Source organism: Coturnix japonica, chromosome 8, assembly GCF_001577835.2.
Source record: "Coturnix japonica isolate 7356 chromosome 8, Coturnix japonica 2.1, whole genome shotgun sequence".
In the NCBI taxonomy this organism is placed as follows: Eukaryota; Metazoa; Chordata; class Aves; order Galliformes; family Phasianidae; genus Coturnix; species Coturnix japonica.
Genome location: NC_029523.1, coordinates 5,680,434 through 5,704,294, shown reverse-complemented (window position 1 = coordinate 5,704,294; position 23,861 = coordinate 5,680,434). Strand labels below are relative to the sequence as shown.

At 39.2% G+C, this 23,861-nt stretch overlaps 1 protein-coding gene across 9 annotated transcripts in view; it reads right to left on the bottom strand.

Moving 5' to 3' along the window:
* Positions 1–23,861, bottom strand: part of CEP350 (centrosomal protein 350) — a 56,344-nt gene that overhangs the window by 15,734 nt on the left and 16,749 nt on the right. For 5 of the 9 annotated variants that reach the window (XM_015869621.2, XM_015869620.2, XM_015869618.2 and 2 more), the window contains 23 exons: positions 23,110–23,765; positions 22,319–22,446; positions 20,621–21,624; positions 19,792–19,945; positions 18,894–19,057; positions 18,436–18,625; positions 17,545–17,765; positions 17,268–17,431; positions 16,984–17,094; positions 16,575–16,715; positions 15,677–15,813; positions 15,197–15,313; positions 14,788–14,954; positions 14,179–14,375; positions 13,571–13,755; positions 13,048–13,135; positions 12,504–12,650; positions 11,885–12,042; positions 8,973–9,095; positions 6,027–6,226; positions 4,473–4,690; positions 3,090–3,234; positions 17–177 (listed from right to left, as the gene is read on the bottom strand). In XM_015869621.2, the coding sequence (XP_015725107.1) occupies positions 17–177; positions 3,090–3,234; positions 4,473–4,690; positions 6,027–6,226; positions 8,973–9,095; positions 11,885–12,042; positions 12,504–12,650; positions 13,048–13,135; positions 13,571–13,755; positions 14,179–14,375; positions 14,788–14,954; positions 15,197–15,313; positions 15,677–15,813; positions 16,575–16,715; positions 16,984–17,094; positions 17,268–17,431; positions 17,545–17,765; positions 18,436–18,625; positions 18,894–19,057; positions 19,792–19,945; positions 20,621–21,624; positions 22,319–22,446; positions 23,110–23,765 (4,976 nt within the window). The remainder of the gene's footprint in view (positions 1–16; positions 178–3,089; positions 3,235–4,472; positions 4,691–6,026; positions 6,227–8,972; positions 9,096–11,884; positions 12,043–12,503; positions 12,651–13,047; positions 13,136–13,570; positions 13,756–14,178; positions 14,376–14,787; positions 14,955–15,196; positions 15,314–15,676; positions 15,814–16,574; positions 16,716–16,983; positions 17,095–17,267; positions 17,432–17,544; positions 17,766–18,435; positions 18,626–18,893; positions 19,058–19,791; positions 19,946–20,620; positions 21,625–22,318; positions 22,447–23,109; positions 23,766–23,861) is intronic. The other 4 variants (XM_015869622.2, XM_015869623.2, XM_015869625.2 and 1 more) reach the window with 4 other exon arrangements.

Genomic DNA, 23,861 nt, shown 5'->3' with positions numbered 1-23,861 from the left:
TTCTACTATTCCTAACCTCCAGCTGTTTGATCAAACTGGCCTCCTGGGCTTTCAGTCTCTCCTTTTGCCTCTTTTTCTGTTCCTTCTTCAGCTGGTAAACCACAGACTTCCTTTTCCGCAGTTCATCCTTCAGGGCTCTGATCCGTCCTTCAATATCACTTTGATCAGAAGTTGTTTCTGAAAAAGTTCAGTTTTAGCCTTTAGATAACTTGCCTATTAAAAAACTGTCCCATGTAAAGCAATGAATAGTCATAGAGTAAATATAAAACACAATCCACGGGAAACACTGAAGAAATTATGTTGATTTCAGTGTAGTAGGACTCCAAGTGGAATCTTAGATTCACAACACTACTGTACAGCACAGGAAAGAAAAAGCATTGCATCTTATTTTAGACAAGAAAGATGTTCAGATATGTGTAGTATCTTGCTAGCAAACTGGTTCACATCAGTCTCCTACATTCATGGCTGTCTCATTAACAGCTCATTGCAGACATTAAAATTTGCTGACACATTAAAAAATACAACAACCTGACAATGCATACCAAAAATATATCCAAAATACATCTTTAAAATTGCCATGCACAATTTCAAGCTACAAGGTACACTTTATTCATAAGAATTTTTCTTGGAGAAGTGGACTGCAAAAGCAGATTACAACTTCCACCTCAACAAAGTACATCTATGAAGTAGAAAGCTGACTGGTTGACAGCTGGAAGGAAAGCCAACTTGAACAGTGAGGATTTCAGTGTTGTCAGGCCTCAGGGTGACATTTTATTTAGACTGAAGTGGGTACAAGTGAGCTTAGACATATTGTGGACTACTCAGTGACTGTTTACACAAAGCTATGAGGCATATCCTTGCTCCAAGTTCAACTTCACAGACTTTCCTAAGATGCCGTTACTCTCTACAGCCATTTTCTACCTAACAGTTTTCTTAATAATTTTCTTCTCCATCCCTTGCAGTTTGGTCTTCAATCCCATTGATGATTTTCTGTTCCTATGGAACACTGGAACACTTTCCAGTTAATTAGATACAGTGCAGAATAACCACATTCTACTGTCTCTGCTACTGCCATCTCTATCCCTGCTACCTTCATCATTTCTATTCTAATAACCTCTTGGTTTCTCAAGGCCTACAGAGAGGCTGCCTCAGATATCTCAATACTTATTCTTCCCCAACAACCTGTACATGTCCAACTGGTTCCTTGCTTTTTAAACATACACCAATAAAGGACAAAACAAGATCCAAGCCCTGGGTGGTGCTAATACAAATAAATATCAGAAACTGTTCAAAATATTAATGTGACACAGTCTTATTGGAGCAGTTCCCTGTGCCTGGTGCCATCCTTCATCTTCTACCTACTGCAGCGGCTCCAAACAGAAGGATATAGGCTGTTCTGCCTTTCTAACGCTTGATAATACCTATGCTGCTCTCTAGACTAAAGGCTTGGATGCTCATGAACTCCCAACTGCTCTACTGAAGGTCCTAAGAAATAAGTTACCCATACTATCCAGTCAGCACATTTTGCTAATCAAATTCATTTCATAAGACAACAAAAAATCAAGAAGGACTTCATCAGCAGCCAGCAAATAAATTCACACTACTGAATTCTTTTTCCACTAACAACTGTTAGAAGCATTTACAGAATAAAAATAATAATAATAAAAAAAAAAGGCATGAAAAGAATGGAATCTTGCTTGCTAATAACAAGTACTTAATGATGCCACTGTACTTAACTCCTCCTGAATGCTAAGTGACCATTATGTAATTATAGCTTTTATTGATCAACTCATTAAAGAAAAAACTGCGCATGCTTTCATCTTTGACGAACTTGTCTTTGCATGCATCAGGACATAGCAATGACATCACACCTACGCAGCAGCTTGGAAGATTTGCCTCTTTTCACTTGAATGATTTATTATGAAACCAGCACCACCTTGATGGAATTCCCCTTTTTCCACCTGTCTCTAGCATTTGAAATCAAATACTTTATTTTAAAATTATTACTACTGCACTTAATAAACATTAACCTAACAACAGCAGAGAGGATTATTAAGCTTGCTGCATCAAGCACTATGAAGACTGGAGATTTATGTGCACAAGTGAAGCTATTGGTCAGTCAAACAACAGCCAGGGCATAGAACACAGAGAATCACCTTGTTTTTCTTCCACTGAAAACTGACTATTCACTCAAGGAATTAAAAGAAAAAAGAACACTATGCAGGAAAATGCAATCTTATTTGCTAACAGGAAGCATGTTTGTGGAGCTGTAACAATTCACTGTGGAATACAAGATGATTTAGAGACTAAAAGCAGAGAAACATTCAAAATAGTCTTCACAGATCAATGGAGCTTATGATGGTGATCCCACAGATTATGGCTGCTCATGACGTCTACATGACTAAAAGACAGCAAGAGCACATCAGGGAAAGGATTGCTCTTGTGCCAATTCATTTTGTATATTCTCTCTCCATGTATTTACTGGTAACCCACTTGGACATCAGGTTAATTCTGACAGGAGTCTATATGGTACATCTTATACTCTTAGCTCAAAACGCAACCTTAGGCCCCATTTTACTGCACACAATTCAAACTCTCCTCCACAAAAAAAGTCATTCTGGACATGCCATGAAATGTCCAACCACCATGCATATGCCAGTGTAAGTCCAGTGGGCTCACTTGTACTGCCATGATAAACAGGGCTATGTGTCTTCTGAAGCCAGGCTGCGTTCAGAAGGAAGACAATCATATTTATATGCTGTTGAACCATATTCTGCTTTCTTAAAACAAGAGGAGCAAAGAAGTGTCATTTATTGAAAGCACAAGCTTGGTATTTTTACATTCTAGACATCTTAACTGTTGGATCTTCTTCACAACTGCTCACAGGAATCTGTGTAAAGATGCACATGCCTTCTTATGCTGAAATGATCAAATTACATCATGGGGAAAATACTCCCACAGAACTTCAAAACCCAGCATTTTGCAGCAATTGGCCTTCTTTCCCATGTCTAGGTCTGCCTTGCAAATTTACTTATTAAAACGACCAGCTTTGAAACAGCAAATTAAATCCAAGCAAATATTACACTTACCTGACTGTGTGATAGATAAAGACTCATCAGACCCATTGAGAGATACCTGATGAGACTTCACAGGAGAGCGGAGATGTCCCCCAGTTCTATGGCTGCCTTTGCTAGAATCTTGCCTTGATACAGATATGCTGCTTTTGGGAGGACTCTGTGTGAGAAGAAAAGGACAAGTGAGTAACTGCTTGTAAAGCTTACCCTCAAAGTAGCAGATTGTTGCCATCAGGATCTAGTTACCAGGAAAGACTGGCATGACTATGGAACACCTCATAAGCAAAAGCCACATATTCAGCGTCCTAAGACAACTTTAACTTAGTTTGTCAAAATGATAATAAAACAAAATACCAGCAGTAGCAATAATGGACTGCTTACTTTGAGAGTGGACCTCAATAAACACGCTCACACAACTCTCTTACTACTTAAGGGAGCAGACATGCTGTGACTCAGAGGCGTTCGATACATCTGCATTCACAGGGAATAAGATCAAAATCAAGGGAATAAGAACACCTACTAAATACACCTGAGAATCCAAAAGGGCAATTTCACATAAGAGGTGAGAGATGCCATTCTAAATCACTAAAGGAGAGCCCTTGTTTCTCTGTAGCCATGCAAAAAAAATTCTAAGAGCAACTATTCTTCCAAAACTCTGCTTACTGCTTCAGTGTCAGGCTACAAACCTTTCACACGTCTCAATCATAACCTCTAGTGCATACCTGACATGTTACTTAACCATACTCTCAGAAAACTGTACAAGAAGAAAGTATCTGTAATGGAAGTCTATGTGAGCAGTTCTTTTTCTGGCTTCACAGAATATGCATTTTCTGTCTCTCTGATTCAGTGCAAGGCAAAGTTATCAGGACACAATTTATCAAAGCTATCAACCAAGCAGGAGTAACTACTGGAGCAGAACAATAAGGCTGAATTAACCAGAAAGCAGCCATAATCTGAAACTCAAGGGACTGCATACCATATTACAGCTGTGTTTCCTCATCCTATAGCTATACTTTGGGAAACATGCAAATAAAGCAAGGCAGAGGAACACGGATAGTTTCTCAGCCTCAAAGAATTCATACAATGGTGACAAGCTTGCCTACAGCTAATACACATTGTTTAACTGGGTCAGTGTTCCGCCACTTAATACCACATACCTATGTGACACATGCAGAACGTTTTGCAAGACTACCTACAGATTTAAAAATATTGAAACTCTGCGTTCAAGCAATTTTTCATCAAGACTTTGAAGAACATTAACTGATCACAATGTTTATTCTAATAACATACAGTGCTATTACATACCATAGCTTAGCCTCTGTTTCAACAATTGGAAAGACAATTACTTGTCTTCTTTTAGAAACTGAAGAATGTATACAGCATAAAAAGCTCACTCACAATTTTGCCAGGTGAGGTAGAGGAGTTGAAGTCTTCAGAATAAATTATTTCTTCGTTAACTATACTCTGAACTGGGCTTTCTTGCTGTCCATGGCCCATAGTCTCTGATGGGATAGACTCAGCAGCTAGACTGCCAAGCTCTTCTGGGACTGAGCTTTCACTGTTCAGACAAGAGCAAGAAGGCACTGGAGACACTTCTTCACTAGCTGTTTCTGAGACTGAATAATGAGGGAAAAGAAAGAACATAAGAATCTTCACTGGCTTAGATGCCTTCAAAGTAACTACTGTCTGCATATAAAGTAGTAAATGCTACCAATATAAGTCAAATGGGTATGCATTATTTCACTTATCTAGACACTGACTCTGAAATACTTACTATGAAAAAGGGATGTTTAGCAGAGAACTATGATTTAAGACTACCAAACAGTCTTAGTGATTGCCAAATGTCAAAACCAAAAAGCCTCCTCAGAATATTCTAACATTTTCCAGACAACATACTCCAGAAAGATTATTAGGGAAACCTGTCCTTCCAGTTAGCCATGCAACAGCAAGAGTTGCTATTAGTCTGAAGAAGTCATAGTGGAGCACATAATCTACAAGTCAGATCTTGAATTCAGAATTGATTGCTTCCTTTACAGGCGCTGCAGAGAACATTTTAATGTTATGATTTCATCATGAGTCTCTCAAATGGCAACAAGTAAAATAATAAGTTGGGTTTTCAGTATTCCTGTTTACTAAATTCTGCAGGAGTCACAGAATTATGGAAGCAACCATGAAGAACTACTTAATATTTGTGCAAAGGGTAGAGAGAGGAGCTTCTTCTGAAACAGGGCCATGCTCCAGTGCTTACTGGTAGACGCAATTAACAGAAAGTAAATGTATTTTTTCACCCATGTGAAGCCTCTGTCTTCAGCATGCTGAATTCTTCCTCACTGGAACTCAGTGACTTGCACGCATAACATCTTTGAAGTGTTTGCCATATGCCTACGATCCATGAGGCTTTTCAGTGACAAGTCTAATAGGACATAAGTCTAAATTCCCTTTGTACCTTCGGTGAATCTATCACCCACCTCCAACAGTGGGAGGAAAAAGTATTATTTAGAGAACTATCCCTGAGGTTTCATTACTTTCTCCCATTGCAATACAATTTTCTGTGGTTCATGCTCAAAGTACATCCTACTTAGGACAGAGGGATAAAACCAAAGCCCCTAAAATTTGGGAACTTGTTTTCTCAGAATAGCATAATTTACATTAACTACATCCTAGCATACTTCAGTATAGCTACAGATTTCAATCATTTACTGAACAGGGTAAGATCAGCAAAAGATCATGTAACATTTTTGTCTTGTAAATCTGAACAGATTTCAAATTGTATGCAGAAACACATGAGAAGACACATAGCAAAAAGGGAATTCAAGTACAACTAAGGTTTAAAATAGGGGTAAAAAGAACAGGGCCAAAGATGTTATAGACTGAAGAAACTGAAGCAACTGTTCTACCAGATTATGTTTGACTTGTGTTATTTGCTTAAGTTACTCCCAAAGTTTCCACTACCTTTGGGCTCAGTTCTCAGATCCCCCAATTCTTTCTTGGCTACTTTGGTTTTAAGCAGCTCTTTGTCCCAGGCAGCCAAAGCCTGCTTTTCTATCTGCCGTATTTCTGCTTCCTCTGCATCCAGGCGACGTTTCCACTCCAACAATTCTTCAGCATGCTGTCGTCGCTGCATCAGCTTCTGTTCTCGTTTAGTTAGGAACCTGATGGACACAGCAGAGGACAGTCAAAGACCCCCAAAACCAGATGCTCTATTGCCACAATTTCGTTAATTTTAGCTATTCAAATTGTTTTCCGGGGAAACTGCCACACTAACTACTATCTCCTAAATTTATGACATATGGAGAACACTTATTTTTTTTGGCGGTAAATCAAGTCTACAAGATACTGTAAAACTGCTGCTAACATTGAAAGAATTCTCAACAACTTTAAAAGTGCTAATAATATATTCAGTAAAATGAACAGGGCCAGCTCCTAATTTCAGAATGTGAGAAGTACCTGTGGCATGAAACTGGAACCCTCAAGAAAGCAGTGACTGAAAAATGAACCTATCTTTTTGTTAATTCCAATGACAAAGAAATGTTGTGGCCCAAGCCGCCCCACTATTCTTTCTAACTAACTAATTATAAGAGGTGTTCCTGTAGTAATAATCCACCTGGAAGGATTACTGGAGCTTTTATCCTTCTTCCTTTGAGTATCATCTCTGGATTGCCACACTTGGAATGTTAATCATCAGTTGACAACATCAAGAGAGTAAGGATGCAGGACTGCTCTCCCACCTACCAACAGACCTGGCTACTGCTTTAAACAGTGAAAAGAAATGAAGCTTATGCTGCAAATCTGCAGATATTTTGATTTGTGACAAAGATTTCTCTAATCGTGCACAAAACCTCAGAAACGAGGAAACTAATGTAACATGTCACAAGCATGAATAGTTTGTGCATGCATACCAGTTTTCATTGCAAGCTACTGAATAGAATCACCTCTAGTTTATATCTAGATACTGAAGTTATCAAGAAGATAGCATTCAGTCTTTAAGATAGGAATTGGAAGGTCGGTATCAACTGCACATGTTTCTAACATGCCAACTAACTCCAGCTCTAGAGAGAGAGTGTACATCAATCCATTCAACCTCTGCAGTGACATTCTGAATGTCACAGAATCGCTCTTTGGAAATAAGATGTTTTTTGCCAGCTAGAGAGAGTGTTCAAATGGGTACAGAAGTACTGAATGGGCACCTAAAAATGCAGTCTTCAAAGTCCTGTGAGACTTTGAAAGTGCCTTCATAACTTGTAGTTTTTTAAACAATCCGAATACTTGTCATTGACATTCTTAAGATACAAAGCAGTTTATCATTCCATTTGTGCTTTTTTAATGTCCCAGTTTCAGACAACTTTTATATATGCAGAGACTGCAATGGCCAACAAGGTAAGCTGCAGGTCTCGCCTGCTGAAAGACACCGCTTGTTTGCTCCCTCAGTATTGCTCACTCTGTTCCCAGGTAAAATGAGCTGGCAGTTCATCAGAAAGATTAAGATTCTGATGATTCCTTCTTTAAGGCAGATTCAGATCAGGTAGAAAAGTGATGACGCGAAGATAAAAGTTTCAGAAGCCAGTAAGACACGCACACGCACCTCAGAGCAAGGGCAGATGAAAAGCAGCACCTCTATCAGCCTGGAATACCTGCCACCTTTCAGCAAGCAGATGCCAGGATTTTCTGTATTTATTCAACCCCTTCCTATAGATAAGCATCAAACATTATCTGCTCTTACAGAAAACTGACAGGTTAATAACATTAAGAGGTCAGATTACCACTGGTAATTGCACTACAAACATGACAGACAGCCATGATTGTCTATGTTCTCTTTCACTAGGCACTAACACATTTATCAGCTCTTACTTTCAGATACGCATCGGTTCCAATTAATCTAGTAGGTCGTATATTTGGAACTTGTTATGTAGGTCATTGCTACAATAATGACCTCAATGCAAGCTTTTTCTTCTTCCTTCACTAGTTGTTTCACCTCAGCAGAATACCTGGATCTTCACATTTGACTGGGTCTTGAGGGAGGCAAGCCCAGTCGGAGTAAAGTTCAAGAGAAAGGCTGAAATAAATGGATATGTAGGTGCAAGGCTCTTCAACGGCAGATGTCAAATGAATTAACCCAGGAGGCCATAAGCAGGAGAGCAGAATTAACTAAAGTATCATAAAACTAATCACCATACAAAGACCAACTAATAAGAAAACTACAAGTTGGTCAAAAAGAGCACTAGAGAGAGAGAAAGAAGGCTCGAACACTCATGCTTTAGAAAGAAGAGGATTAAGTGAGTACGGCTAATGATGCAGACCCTTTTATAACCCAGGGGTTTAAAAGGTCAGAACCACCACGAGGTAGCATGCATACTGCCCTTAGCATTTACTACAGTCTAGAGGGTTCCAGTTGCAGCACCAAGGGTACACATTCACCCTCAACAGCCGGGGCACTTTCATGGGGAGAAAAAAAACAAACAGAAAAGCATGAACCACATCTGGTATCTTCAAGGCAGGAAATCTACAGCAGCAAAGGGGAAGCAAAAGCACTCAGATTATGTCATTGTAATTTCCAAAGTCTATTTATCTGGTGCTCGGGTCACATATTTGGTCTGCCTATTGCAAAAATAATAACCTGGAAGCATTACCCTATACTTGAACTACATTTACATTTAATACACACAGATTTTAATACCAAACTAGACAGTTCCAACAGCTGTTTTGAAGTAGCAACTGGACAGCAGAAACAAAGCAAACTGTCTGTCTGCTACTCAGAACACAGCAGGAACAAGAGATTAATCTGGAACCAGTGTGGAAAAAGTGTCAAAACTGTTCAGCGATGAAGAACCTCTTGACGTTTTAGGACTGAACAGAGCATGCTCTATCAAAGAGTCTATCACTTGAGAAAGGTACAGTTACCTGACCAATTGGTTGTAGATATACAGCTGGAATTTGGGGTGGAGGTTGGGAAAACAGACACTGAGAGAGGCCCAGTGGTGAGACGTAAAGACAGAGAAGAAGTAGTGAACAGGAGAGCAGTGTCTACAAAATAAGGAGGAAGAGTTTAAAACTAAGCCAAAAATAAAAACCAAAAAGCAGAAAGAATGAGAAAAGGACAGCATCTAGCAAAGAACTTTAAAGTTAATCGCATTTAACCTAATACCTTGGGTAGAAAAATTGTACATTGTTATGCAGAAGGTAATAAGAACACATACACTCGTGCCTAGGTTGTAACACTTTCATTTTGTTAGTTAAAGGCATGCTACTTTCACCTTGCTCTGTTCAAGTTTTATCACTCTGATACAAACTTCCACATGCACCTGCTAACATCTCAACCTCAGCTTTCTGCAACTTCTGTTATTCTGATCCTCAATAGAGGATATTAGTAGCATTAAGCAGAGTGCTGGCTGTGTAATATATACAGCTTTGCCAGTCTGAAACTTAAAAAAGGATGAATTTATTTAAAGGAACTCAAGCAAATCCAAAAAAAAAAAAAAAAAAAAGCTCTGAAATATATCTGTATTCAACTTCCAGCTGCTCTTTGGTTTTGCAATACAGCACAGACTTGGTCTCAGAATACTCACTTTCATTTCTGCAGGAAGACAACGCCTGTATACTCTTTTTAAACTACATAAACCTAACACTGTGATTAAAATGTTACTTCTTAATGGAAGACTGCTTTAAGCTAATTCCTAGCATATTATCATATTTATAGCAAAATATCATGCTCTGCACAGCTCTGTAGCAACTACAAAGCAGGGTAAGAAGCATACTAAAGAAAGCAAAAGCAAATGAGCATTTAATCAGTTCTTCTGCTGTTCAAATTATCATTAAAGCTGCATATGCAAGGCAAGCTTGGGCAGAAGGGTTAATTCTCTTTGACAGAGCATGCTCCTGTTCACATGCAGGCTATGAAGATTCATGAATTATAATTAAAACAGAACAACTCTTTCATTGTCCATTTAACAGAAGAGATATTAAAGCTGTCTCACAGATTAGAAAGTGTTTCTCTACTTCTCTTGTATTTTACTCATTCAGCTTCTTTCCATTTGCAGGATCACTTAACTTGTTTTTCAAACAAATAGTTCCCTAAACATACCATAAGTAAATATCATGTTAATGTTATTCTTAGGTATTTCATCAACAAGGATGTAAAAATTAGGTACTAATTCACCTTTGAAACATGTAACCCAGACAACAAACATTTTGGACTTGCAATTAAAATATTCTTAAGGATAAAACACACTTTGTATCTATTACTATCCTTTGTAATTCTTACTGGTATTACAAGTGTTGCTTAGGAATAAAGCAAAGACTTCAGAAACAATATTGACTAAAAAGACTACGTGAAAAAAAAGTGGCAAGCGATGACAAACACAAATAGATTTGTAATCTTTTACAGCATTAATATTAGCATTAACACTACATCAAAATTCATAAGCTGTGATTTAGCTTTGTAGCACAGTATTACCATTCAAAACCTTGTATGCTGAAAGTGGGGGGAAAAGAAGACAAAGAACTTGCTCTGTTTGCAGGCCATCTCCATGCAGGTTTCCAAGATCTGTCTTCTGAGCCCATTTCTGATTCCACTCCTAAGCAATTTACCAACCTCAACACATACTTAGGGAAAGAAGTGAGGTTTTCCACACAATGTGGAATGCTAAAAGTTTTAAAAATATGGTCTTTCAGAAACTTGAAATATCATTTGTGATTTTGTCTTTTCAGTCCACTAGTTCCTATCAGAAGAGACTGAGTAACAAAGCATCCAATCCAGGTTTGAACATGGAGACTATTTAAACAGAATGTGGGTTTGTTCTACTGCTTACACCAATCCTCTCTCACTGTTCTGATGTTTTGTGCTGTTTAATCTCCAGCATACACAAACACATGCAGGTGCAGGAAGTGTCCTTCCCAAATGATTACAAGCAACCAGGGTGCTAAGGAGCCACAGATAGCTTGTCTTTACAAATGGCAGTGCTTGCTTTTTTGATGTTTGCTCTGACTGCTACAAGTTTCCAGAGAAAGGGCATTACAAAGATCACCACACACTAAAATGTAGTGACCTATTACGTGTGGTTAACTGGCACAGGCCAGACTTCAAATGAGTTAGTCTCAAATAAGAACTGAGGACTTCAAACTAATGAGAACATATTTGAAATGCTTAAAGCAAATAAAGTAATTTCTGCACTGAAGAGGTACAGAAACAACTTATTTGATTCAGAACAATTTAACAGGAGAAATCAACAGATTCAGCCTTAGTTTCCAGACCCAGAGACTTCACATATACTCGATTATTTCCTCGGAAGACAAACAGCTGTTTTCAGCTTTTTCTCCCAATCTGTGGACCATGTAATAAAAATAAAAGATCTTACTATCTTCTCAGTCACACACAAGCTCCCTGACCTTCCGTGAACCAGATATATAAAAGTGAAAAGGAGAAATACAGGATACAGGCACCAATTTGATAATCTGCCTTAAAGTATTTCATTGTAAGAAGTCTGAGAAGACACGCCGTTAAGTTCAAGTCAATCCATTTTCCTGCCAAGTACAGACATAATAATCTCTTAAACTGATATGCTTTTACTGACTCAAATTTCTGTACCAAAGAAAAAAACCATATCCTATAAAATACTTTCTTCAAAGATTAATATAGCTCTATCAATGCTTATAATCAGTTCTTTTGCAGGCTGATTCTGAAAAAAACATCATTGTATAAGATATAAATACCACTGTAGTCTTCCTGATAACCATTTTTAGTACAGATACTGGCTGAACTGATTTGTTTTCGTTAAAATAGCAAAGCTTTGTAATAGATAAGAAAACTTAGTTACTTCTCGTCCATTCTGCTGCGCATCTTTTTGAGCTTCTGCATGATGCTACTAGTCTCACTGCTGGAGATTGATACTGGGGAAGGGCTGCGTGTTTCTACATCAGTTGGAAGTGGGCTAGAACCATTGCTCTGCTTGATGTCATCCTCACTGTGAAGTTCCTGCAATTATATGTTAAAAAAGAACAACATTAAAAGCATGAAAAGTTATCCTCTTTATCCTCTATAAACCGAATCAGAGTCCAAGAGATCCAAACATCCAAAAGCTGGTATTCTCAAAGTCATTACTTAAGCTTGACAATTAACCATCACCATAGAGTCACAGAATTGTTTGAGTTGGAAGGGCCTCTTAAAAGGCCATCTGGTTCAGCTCCCCTGCAGTGAACAGGGACACCCCCAGCTCCATCAGGTGCTCAGAGCCCCGTCCAGCCTGACCTTGGTTTTCTGCAGGGACGGGGCACCACCACCTCTCTGGGCAACCTGCACCAGTGCCCCACCACCCTTGAGAAGATACATTTCCCAAGCCATAGGTGTAATCCAATAGCTTTTAAGCTAGCAGTTGAGTCAAATACCAGCTGCAAAGTCAAAGAGGGAGGACTCCAGCTTCTGTACAGAACACTTACGAGCTTGTTTTCTCCTGCAGATTTCAATTTTTCCTGCAGTTTCATTGTAGTCTGACGGATTCGTTCTATTTCTGCCTGCTGTTTAAGGATTAGCTGTCTCTCCTTCCGAGCAGCCTTGTTAGCCTCTTGAAGACGCTTAATATCTGCCTTTTAGGTATAAAAGATGAAGCAAAGTAAGTTTGACAGACAGCTCTCCAACACATTCTGAAACTCTCAGTGTCCACAAAATGAGATTACAGTTAACAGAACTGCAATGAAGTAATTAACCTGCAATTTCATCAGCCGAGAACAGACAACCAATTAATACAGTCAGGTCTCAACCCATGAGATTATTGATATAGAAGAACCCTTTAAAACAACATGTTAAATACCACCAAAAGGTGCATATTATATGGTGAGAAATAATGCTCTTTTTCTATCCAAAAGCCTGGCACAGAGCTATCAGTTCTTAACTTTTACAGCGTCCAATGCATCACACAAGTTTCTATAGGTAACTTTTTTCCTGGAAAAAAAGGTAACTTTTTTCCTGGAAAGCATCAGTTACCTTTTCCTGTTGTAGTTTCAGTAGAAGACCACGCTGCCTTTTACGAATAGGGGGCATCTTATCATCCTCTCCCTTGTCTCGCAAATGTCTGCAAAAAGATTGGAATAGATGATTCAGTAAGGAAAAAAGAAAAAACAAAGTCAACATCACAAGTGTAAAACAGTGGCCTTTTGCCCTTTAAAATGACTTTTTTTCATCTGCAGAAGACTATATACATTATTGAATTATGACTTGTGGAGTAATGGATGGGAACTACCTTCTCTATTGGATGTTTTCCTGTTTCTATTCTTCTGTCTAACCATGATCAATTTAAACATCAAAGCACACTTATAAACTGAGTTCTGTTCTTTCCAAATGACAATAACATTTGCATAGATTACAGATGTCAGAAGATTTGTTCAGCCAATGATATTTAATCACAGAGGAGTGGGGTAGAAGAAAAATATTACCAAAAAAATATACGTAGGAGACTTTCATAAGAAAATGATCAGTTAGGAACAGTGTATATTCAACACCATCTTACTTCTTCTGGTGCTCCAACCAAGCTAACTCAGCCTTAGTCTTTTCCTTCAGAGCTTTCTCCCGGAGCCGAAGTAGCGAGGACTGATGAGCTGCTCGCATTTCCTCCTCTTTCATGTACTGTCTTACCATCTCCATAGTAAATTTAGAGAAACTATCTTGCCCTCCTGAGAAAGGCATGCTTAACTCCTGAAAGGCAAGACAAATTTGGCATGGTTTGTTAATAAAGAAATTTCAAAGCTTTTTTCAAGTGCACAGTTTTGGAATGTCTCCTCATGAGAGAAAGAAGCAGCATCTGCTTGAACCTCCTGGGTGTGCGTAGGAGTACTAGGAAGAATTTGTCCACTGGGTTTTTATAGTCTACCTCAAAACATCACTTTTCTTCTCTAAAGCCACATGAGAAAAGGTTGAGGACAGTAAGGACTGTTTCACAAAACAAATCATCTTAGTTGCACCACAGTGACCTAAAGGATGCTCATACAAATCCTATGTTTTCAAATGCTCAAAGAACCAAAGTTTCTAAGCACACACAACACAGAAAAGCTCAACAGATTCATGAGCAGAACTGAATGGTAACAGTTAGTCTACCTTAACTATGGACACTTGACATACCTTGATAGATGTCAGAGTGTTTTTTTCTGGAGAGACTTCCTCATCAGAATCATCACGACTACCGCGTTTCTTCTCCAAGTTATTTCTACGATGACTTTCAGAGGGCAGCAAAGACCGAAAAGACTTCTCTTCAATCTCATCCTCTGTCATGGACTCATCAAATTTCAGGGAAAACTCAGTTCCAATGGAAGCAGAATCTGAGGGAAGCGGGTAAATGCTCAAGTATGTAGCACGCAGGTCATTTTACCCTGTCTCAACCCAGTAAAGCCACAAGGACAGGAAAGACAGGGAGAGGACTCCTCTAATACAAAAAGAGTTCTTAGCTTCCAGAAAAGTGACCTTGAGTTATGAGGACGTATTGCAATATTGTTATCTAGCTTAAAAAAGGCCTAACAGAATTCTATATGCAGGTATAAACAAATTTTAAGTCTACCAAAACTTTTGGTGTTCAGCGTACACATTCAGGAAGTAAATATGTGGCTAGCTACCATTACCTAGGACTCAAACGTCACACATATTCAACTCATTTGTGTCAGAAACTAGTTTTGAATCAGCATCTGCCTCCCCCCTTCACCACTTTCAGGTTCATTACATATGAATACAGCTAACCTTTATCATCTGGCAGTGACAAAATACTATCACTTGGCAAGGAATCATCCACACCAGTATGAGCCTGGTCTTCAATGCTGCTAGTTAGCTTTTCACGACAGGGAAGTTTTTTCTCATTCTCTTTAGATGACGGAACAGAAAGACTCTCTTGGCGACTGCTGGTGCTACTGTTTCATCAAAAAATAAGTATTTTTAATTAAGACACTACTTTGCGCATTTAAAAATATTTATTTTACGTTACATCAGCAAATAACATCCCAGCAATGTTAAGGTTTAATGCCCACTTTCTCTCTTTAAAAAGGAAACAAAGGAACAACATGTCTCAAAATTACTTCGCAAGCATTTTCAAAACCTAGTTCTTATTTACAGCAGGTAGAAAGTAAAAAAACCAAACCCAATCTCTTCTTACCTTCGATCACGAGCCTTTGATCTTGAGGACTCTGAATAGCTACCAAACACTGGTGTGTAAGTCTGTTTTGAGGCATCTGCCTCTTTACTTGGTGACATGGAAACAGTCTCACATTTCCTGAGAAGAGAAAGCATTAGAAGTAAATCTACGTTGTCTTAAATACTGATATAGATTCCACAAGCTTTTATCAGCTTAGTAAAAGTAGTAATAGCTAAAATGTATAAGAAAATACATAAAACCTAGACAAGTTATATCATCCCATGAAATACCTAAAGAATCTTTTCTTTCTCTTTCATAAAGAGCTGCAAAGAATCAGTATCTCTCCTTTGGAGTACACTATAAAGGACGCAGAGTTGGAATCTAAGTTCTTCTTAAATGTTCACTTACTATGAAATACCATAGTTTTCTTTAAAAGTAAGTGAAACAAAAGCTAACAAATCTTACATCCCACCTCCCAAGTTCTGAAACGTTTGACAAAACCTGTTTGTATCAGTTTGGGTTCTCAGTTGTTTCAAGAACTCTGAGTGATGCTGCCGCTGGTGGTCAAACAAAGTGCTGACTGGAGCAGCTGGAGCACTGACAGTATCCGAGATCTGGGATCGTGTAAGTTCCGTCATCTGAGTACAATAACAAACAAAGGAACACAGTGAGCTTTTAACTATCAACATGTTTTTGAACAGACTGTCCTTCTTGTAGGCAATTTATAATGAATGAATGCATAAAACTGCTTTTAAGATGTATATATACATCGTTTAACTTACGGGGAGTGAAATTATTAGTGTAAAGCTATAGACATGTATTACATCATCTATATTGTATTCTAATCAACTTAACCTCTGATCACTAGAACGATCTCCATGCAACAGAACATTTTGGACCTATTATCACAATTACTTTCTAAAAACATGAAAAAAACATTTAATTTCCATTAGAAAATGCATCATACTCAAAGAGTAAAAATATTCTTTTCACTGCAATGGAAGCAACAAGTTTAAATCCCAACACTATACAAACTTCCATGTTTAAATCTGCCCACAAATTCCGCTGCTTTTCTAGTGTGATTTTTGTATGAAATCGATATAGATTCAATCTGATGGAGTATAATGCTTACAAATTAAAGATGCTATGCTCACAATCATCATTCTGTCCTGCAGTAACAAAATTCTTCATGGTTAGTTAACAGGAAGATCATGAGAAGGGCAATCAGGGATTTAGACCTGTCAACCAACTTCTAAGTAGTGATGCTAGAAACGTTCCCGTCCTATTATTTGGCATGTTATGAACATGAAGAAGCTGTACTGAACAAAGCATAACCTAGAGGCAGCATCTGAAGCAATAGTGAAATCAAAACAGCTTCTTATTTCACTCTGAATCTCACCTCACGGACCTGGTGACCCGTATCTGTAGTGAGAAGTGTAGTTTCCACCTGCTTGGCTGCAGCCTTGCACACAGTCTCCTGCCGCCCTTCTGCAGCCTCCTTTCGTGCCTGGACCAGACGATGCAGTGTCTCTACATGGGCCTATGTAAAAAAAAAGCCAATAGCTCAGCCCTTCAAGATTTTCTATCTATAGTAAGTGCAACAGTATAGTACTGTCTATAGTATAACACAGCATTTCTATAAGCCTGGGAGAAAAAAGTTTTAAATTGACACCAGAAATTTGTTTGTTTTCCCTCCAATTATATTAAATCCCTTTACCACAGCTTCAAATTAGGAGCATTCATAGGCGCAGCTTTACTTACAATACTTTGCCTCTTACGCACTCCCTTTTTTTTGAGAGCAGCATTACCTGAGCTGCCTTCTGCCTTGCCTCTTCCATTTGCCTCTGATTTTTTAATGCTTCCTGCTCAGCCTTGATTTTCAAAAGAGTTATGTCCCGTTCATGACGCTGCTGTTGTGCCTATAGATCAGAAAAACATGTTTTAAGCACAGAGGGTTCATGCAAGATGTTATCTGCCTTAGACACTTGCTGGAACTACTTATGAAAGACAAAAGCATAATTCATCCTATTTATCTCACAAGAAAATAAATCAAATAAGAAATACTAATACAAGGAAATATTTTTCCCACTACCTTTATAATCTGAGCCAAAGAAACGCTCTCCTGCTGGGCCAGTGATATGCCTCGTACTCGTTCCACATCTGCAAGCTGTCGCAAAGACTCTTCAATGACAGTAAGGTAGTTCAATTCTGCTGCCAAACGATGCTGAAGGCCAGCAGGGGAGAAGCGTGCACATCCTGAAGGACAGGATTTAACTGTCAGACTCTGTTGTACTTTGGTGCCCCACATCATAAAATGATGATCAAAAATAGAACAGCTCTCGAGTTAGTACATCTTTAGGAGAACTCACCACTTGCTGAGGCTACTCCTGCTGTAGGCCTACTGGTTCCCAGACTCAAGTCAGAGTAGGCTACGTTAGGCTTCTGTCCCGGTGTTGTGCTTCCAGAAAAGCCAGAAGGTGACTTGGCTCTCTCTGCTGTATTGACTACAGAATCAAACTGCATAATTTTTTGGGAACCCGGAGATGGGGAAGAAGTTGACGCCTTCTGAGATCTTCCCTTGTCTGAGAAACTGACAGAGAAAACAAGAAAGAAAAGCGTCAGCATTGTCTTAATTCCAGTCATTAGATAAGATGACAAAAGAAGCAGTAACTCAGCTCTTTCGTTTATACAGACTGAACAGATCTATGTACAGGGTCTATTCTTTTGCACAGGCCCAGTCTGTCTGTGTGAAATGACTTCACAAAATTGGTTATGTACCTACATTCCAATTTAGAGCAAAGTTGCTACAGCGCAGTATTTTCTCTCAAGTACTCAGCATTCATCAAAAAACAAATAACTCAGTATCTACACATCCTGATTCAATTATAACAAAACCTGTGATGATCATTAAAACAAAGGCAAAAAAGAAACATACAGAAAAGGATGTAGATACTTCTTAAATATATTGTCCCTATTGTATGTTGCCAAGAAGAACCAACTGCAGATGCTTGAACCCCTTAGGAAGAGGTTCAGCTGTGCATGCTTGGCACATCTTAAGAGGGCAAAGTACCTTTCAAACCAAACACTATTTATAAGCAAAAGCCATTATTGTATGTTAATACCTCAGAGCCACACAGTGAGTGGAAAACCATTATTTTTTGCATTTTAGAAAAACGTGCAGCAAAAAATACACTGAGTATATTCCACAGTTGCTTTCATTACACTTAATATTTGCATACAGTCTTGTAAGTTCACATTACCTCAACATGGAGTGTCCAGACAAATTTTCTAACGTGTTGTCAGTATCCGTGTTCTGCTCGTAGTCTTTATTAGAAAGTCTGTTACTTGACACAGACTTCTTTGCTTGTTGGGATCCCCACTCTAATTCGGATTGAATTTTATCTTCTCCCACAGAAATGTGGTGAGAACTTCCATTGAAAGACTCCAACCCTAAGAACAAATGATGCTGTCAGATAGGAAGGGGACAACTTTTCACCATTTTAATAATTTCTCTGTCTACTTAGCTCTGGACAGCTGTGTTTTAACAGCAGAGGAAAAATAAGAGCCATGAAAATTTAGCAAAGAACCACTAGAGGAAAACATCCTATCAATGTTAAGATTACGGGATACACAGAAAGGCTGAAGCTTTCATAACAAGAACATCCTAAAACTTTCTTCAAATAAATACAAATATCCTACAGCCGAGTGCTGCACTTACGTTCTTTTTTCACTCTCTTTTTAGATGAAGAAGATGAGTGAGAAGATGTTGCAGATCTGGGTCCAGATGAAGGTTGAGATGAAAGTTCGACAGATCGAGATTCACGGGGAGACTTCCTACTAGGAAGTTCTTCCTGAATGCTTGAATTACTGCTGCTTGCAATACTAAAAAGGAACAGACTGACAGTGATTAACCGCAAGCAGAAAGTTTGCAAAAAAGGACTTAAACCACACTAAAAACACTAACTCTGAAATTAAAAACTTCAACAGCCCTAACTTGGAGTAGTGGAAGCACAGAATCACAGAATGACCCGGGTTGGAAGGGACCTCAAGGATCATGTAGTTCCAACCCCCCTGCTTAGCAGGGCCACCAAACATACACATTTACTAGATCAGGTTGCCCAGGGCCCCGTCCAACCTGGCCTTGAACACCTCCAAGGACGGGGCATCCACAACCTCCCTGTGCAGCCTGTTCCAGGGCCTAACCACTCTCCTAGTAAAGAACTTCCCCCTAACATCCAACCTAAATCTTCCTTCTTCTTTTTTTTTCATTTTAACACTTTCAAATCTTACTTCTTTCATAACTTTTACAAGCACTCTAACAGCCACACAAGAGTTAATTTTCACCTGGCTACAAAGGGTAAGCTAACTGCCAGACCAAGGCAGAACAAAAATCAGGCAAAGATGCGGAATACTCCACTCTAATCTTTGCATCTTGAAGTCCTGTTGCTTGCCACATTAACTGCAAGATCATAAGGAACTATCTGACCACTTTCGGTAGCATTACATTACAGCATACCAGGAAAGATGTGCAGTGTATTATAAAACAAAACTTGCATTAACTGCATTCTCTTAAATGCTGGATTTTTATCTTTATAGGAAGTTGAACACAGAGTTACCTGAGGTCAAGTGCAACCTTTTTGTCCGTTAAGGTGCTGTTTCCTGGTGAGGAAGCAAAGTCATCTTCATAAGAAACAATGGTCTCCGGAGAGCTCAGGCTAGGATGTAAAGGGTGCATAATAGAAGATCCTCCATTTGATCTTTCATCGAACACTAGAGACAAAAATAATTCAGAATACAATGTGCACCAAGTGAGAAAATAAAGCCACAGAGGACAAAATGCTTCTAACCACAATGAGTTCAATATGTTTCCCTTTGAATACAAGAAATGTCAGGAGAACAGTACAGCAGAACAACAGTACAGGTATCTCACAGCAGTTTCAACACAGAACAGGCTCTTTCTATTAATTACTGAATACTTCATTAACAAACTCCAGCTAGAACCCTTTTGAAGAACATACTCCTTGAGAGTCATCAGCAGAAAGTTTCAATGCAGTCATGTTTGATGTTAAGGAATATTTAAAAGTACTGATAACAAAGGAATAAAAGCAACAAGATACAAACTTCTCATAAAAGGCTCCTCCTCAAAAATGGAGATCTGATTGAAAAGGAAGGAGGACTAACAACACCAACAACCTTCTTCCCTCAGAAGTGGGGATTTTTTTCCTTACACAATTAGGCAGGGGGGAAAAAAATAACAGAAGAAGGGGAAGGGATCATTTATCCTCCAAAAGTTAAAGGAAAACATTACACAGATTAATGTTTGGTAAATCTCAGAGCAATACATCTTAATGCACACTTCTTATTTGTGAATTATCAAATGAAAGGAGTAATAAAATTGGGAAGTATTTCAAAAGACCTGTGAATCTTCTCCATGTTTCTGCTTACCCTTGTCCTGAAGGTTGTAACTTTTTGCAAAGATGTTGATGACACTGTGTGGGCTTCCCTTGGTGAGCTCGTCCCACGACCCCTTGCTGTGAATGTCACTTGTCTGAGGCTGAAGCGGCAGATACTTCTCAGTTTCTTTCTGAAACTCTTTTATGGGCTCAAAAGCATTTCTCTCCTGAACACAGAAATCCCTTTCATTCAACGCCTCCAGAATCTTCAGTGGCAGATGTTTGTGCTGGCTTCCCTGGCTTCCCTCCTCCTCAGAGAGGTTTCCATCACTCAGGAGAGGCCCTTCGCTGATGGAGTCAATGCTGGACTCTTGAGGAATTACAGCTTTGCTCTGACCATACACCTCGTTTTCACATCCCAAGGTGTCAGTTGGTTTCTTAGACAAATGTCCCAGTGTCCCCTCGTGCCGGTGACCAGTGGGAGACCTCAGTCCAAGGCTGACTGTGGCAGCATGAGGCCTGATTGTCTCAGGGAGCTTCTTAAATTCACTGAGGTTGCTTACCCCAGGAAGGTTGTCATCAAAGGCACTATGAGACACACAGGTACCCAACATCTTTTGAATTCTGGCTGAAAAAGCATCTTCATTTTCCTCCCTCACAGGAGGGCTCATGGCCTTGGCCCACCGTCTGTCATCCTGGTTTTCTTGCATATATTCATGGCCTGAGTTCCAAATGGTACCATAATTGAGACCAGCAAAAGCCAACTTCTTGGCTTCATTTTCAATCCTGCTACAAAGGGAAGCAGCTGTAGCTTTTAAAGCTTCAATCCGATCTATTTTACTCTTATATTGGTTAGTAAAGGCTTTTCCTAAGAGATTTTGCTGTGGAGCAGCTGAATTCATGTAAGGCTGACCCATCAGAAGTCCTATCTGCTCCAGACTCCGATGTTGTGAGCCAGGGCCTCCACTTAAGCCCATGGGAGCTTCTGGATGAGAGAGCTGGACTCTCGGGCTCAACCGGTCTGGCTGTACCCTCGAAGGCTCCACAAAGTCACTTCTGAAACAAAAAGTCAACATTTAAGTTAATGACTAATAAGTATCATTATTTTAGATGAAAGCCTCATTGACACAAATTTGCTTTCTGGAAATAAATACTTCCTGGGGGAGTCAGAAGGGCAGACAGTTAAAGAATGTTACTAAAAGCAGAGCACCTCCCATATTTCAAATGTTGTTTATGCTGCAGTTTGCATTTTAGAGCTGTAAAGAGCTGAACATTTTCATAATCAGCAGCAACCATTTTCCAAAAGTTTCCAGACTTCATAAGGGAAGAAACATTTCCTTTGTCCCTCTCTTTCACACGGCATTTCTTAGCACTGTTCTTCTCCACCCAGTTGTACTCAGATCACGCTTCAGTGTAACTGTCACACCACCACTAAGAGGTGCCACGAGGAAAGGAAAGAAAGAAAGTCCTCATTATATTTATGAAGTGTGGATCTGACCAACGGAAGGTAAAGATAACGAAGGAGGCTTATGCTTAAGCGGCAGATACTGATTATGTAATTAAAAATGAGGTATGCAGAACTAGGCAATTAAGGATATGCAAGAAACTAATTGGTTTTTGGCTTCTTACCTTTAAGAGTTTGGTTAAGCACATTAACAGGGCATGATCACAAAGGAACAATCTACTTTCATCACCCTGAGAAGAACACTACAGTACCCTCCTCTCTCTCAGAAGGCCTACAACGGCTCACCTCAATGGCGGCTGCTGCTGCTGTGGCTCTGACAGTGACACGTCACTACTTGAAGATGCACTAGGAGGACGCTCTTGAGCCTTGTTTTCTTTGTCAGATTCTCCAGACGGCTGATAACCAGGTCTGGGCTAGAAACGAAAATAACCAAAAAACACATTTTCAGAAGTCTGTAGTTTAGAAGCTTTTGTCTTACTAAAACTGAATAAAGTTTAACTTTCTCAGTGTAATATCACATCTTTCCTACCACGCAATGATTTAAAAATACAGGACATTTATGCTTTTGTCTCATAGAATGTAATGGGAAAAGAGCTTTGCTCATATACTGAACCTGTTCAATTGAACGCAAATCGGTATTAGCCTTTTACTACTGATCTTTTCACATTCCGTTTCTGATTAGCAGACTTTTAATTAAACTCACTACAGATTTAAGCTTGTCCACTGACGGAGAGCAACTTCAGACAAAGCTTTTCAATTCACCATTTGATGTTTACAATGTTCTTAGAAGTCAACTATTATAGATCATGTTAGTAAATATTCTGAACTTTCCTTCTATTACAATACAAAGATGACTTCCATTCACCTTTCAGAGAGGTCTTGCTACGATGAGAAGCAACCACCAGCAGCAAGTTAGTTCTGAATCAAGCACTGTATGTTTTGCTTAAAAAAACCACTATTTTCTATGCTTGCTTTCAGACAGCCCTCAGATGAGGACAACTCATGACCTTCCTAGATATATGACCTCCTATTCCTGCAAACAACTGCAGCACTTTAATTTAGTGAATCAGCTGTACCTGTGTTTCCTGCACTGTAGGCAGCTGAGAAGGCTCTTCTAAAAATGTATGATCCAACATCAGTTTAGAATAAGTTTCCTGTAACCGTTTAGCCGCCAAAGGTTCAGGAGGAGGCATGTTCTTGGTCTTACTTACAGCCTCCTTTTGCTTTCTATAGAGTTCTTGGAGTCTTTTGTTCTTCTGCTCCGTTGCCTCTTTTTGTGCTTTCTTCTCTTCATTCTGTTTCTTCTTCCTCTCCTCTTGCTGCCTGATGATGTACTTACGAACCTCATCGGCATCATAGTGACGTTTCTTAGAGGTCACTTGAGGCTCCTCACTGGCAGCTATCTTGTCTGTTTTCCTTTTGGATGGACTGTGGCTCCTGGTATTTTCAGTAGGCAAAACAGACTTCTGATTCTGCTTTTCCACTTCTTCTTTCTGCTTTGTAGACAAGCCGTCCAACTGTAAGTCCTCAAGAATTCCACGTATTTCCAAGGGCAGGAAGTCCTTATTTACAGAGCCACGATCATCTTGGTTATCACCTGGAAAAGCAGGTTTCGGTTTCTTCTTCAGATTATTCACAGATCGTACTTTACTCCTTGACCGCTCAGGACTTCTTGAAGAGTTTTTCTGTGTAACAACCAGTCTAGAATCTGAACCTGTCCTTCCAATACGACCTGTTAAAAAAATAAGACTTGTCAATTATTGCAGGTAAAAATCAAGCCTGGTAACTACGTGCTTTAACAGAAACAGCTGGGAAAGTGAGGAGGAGA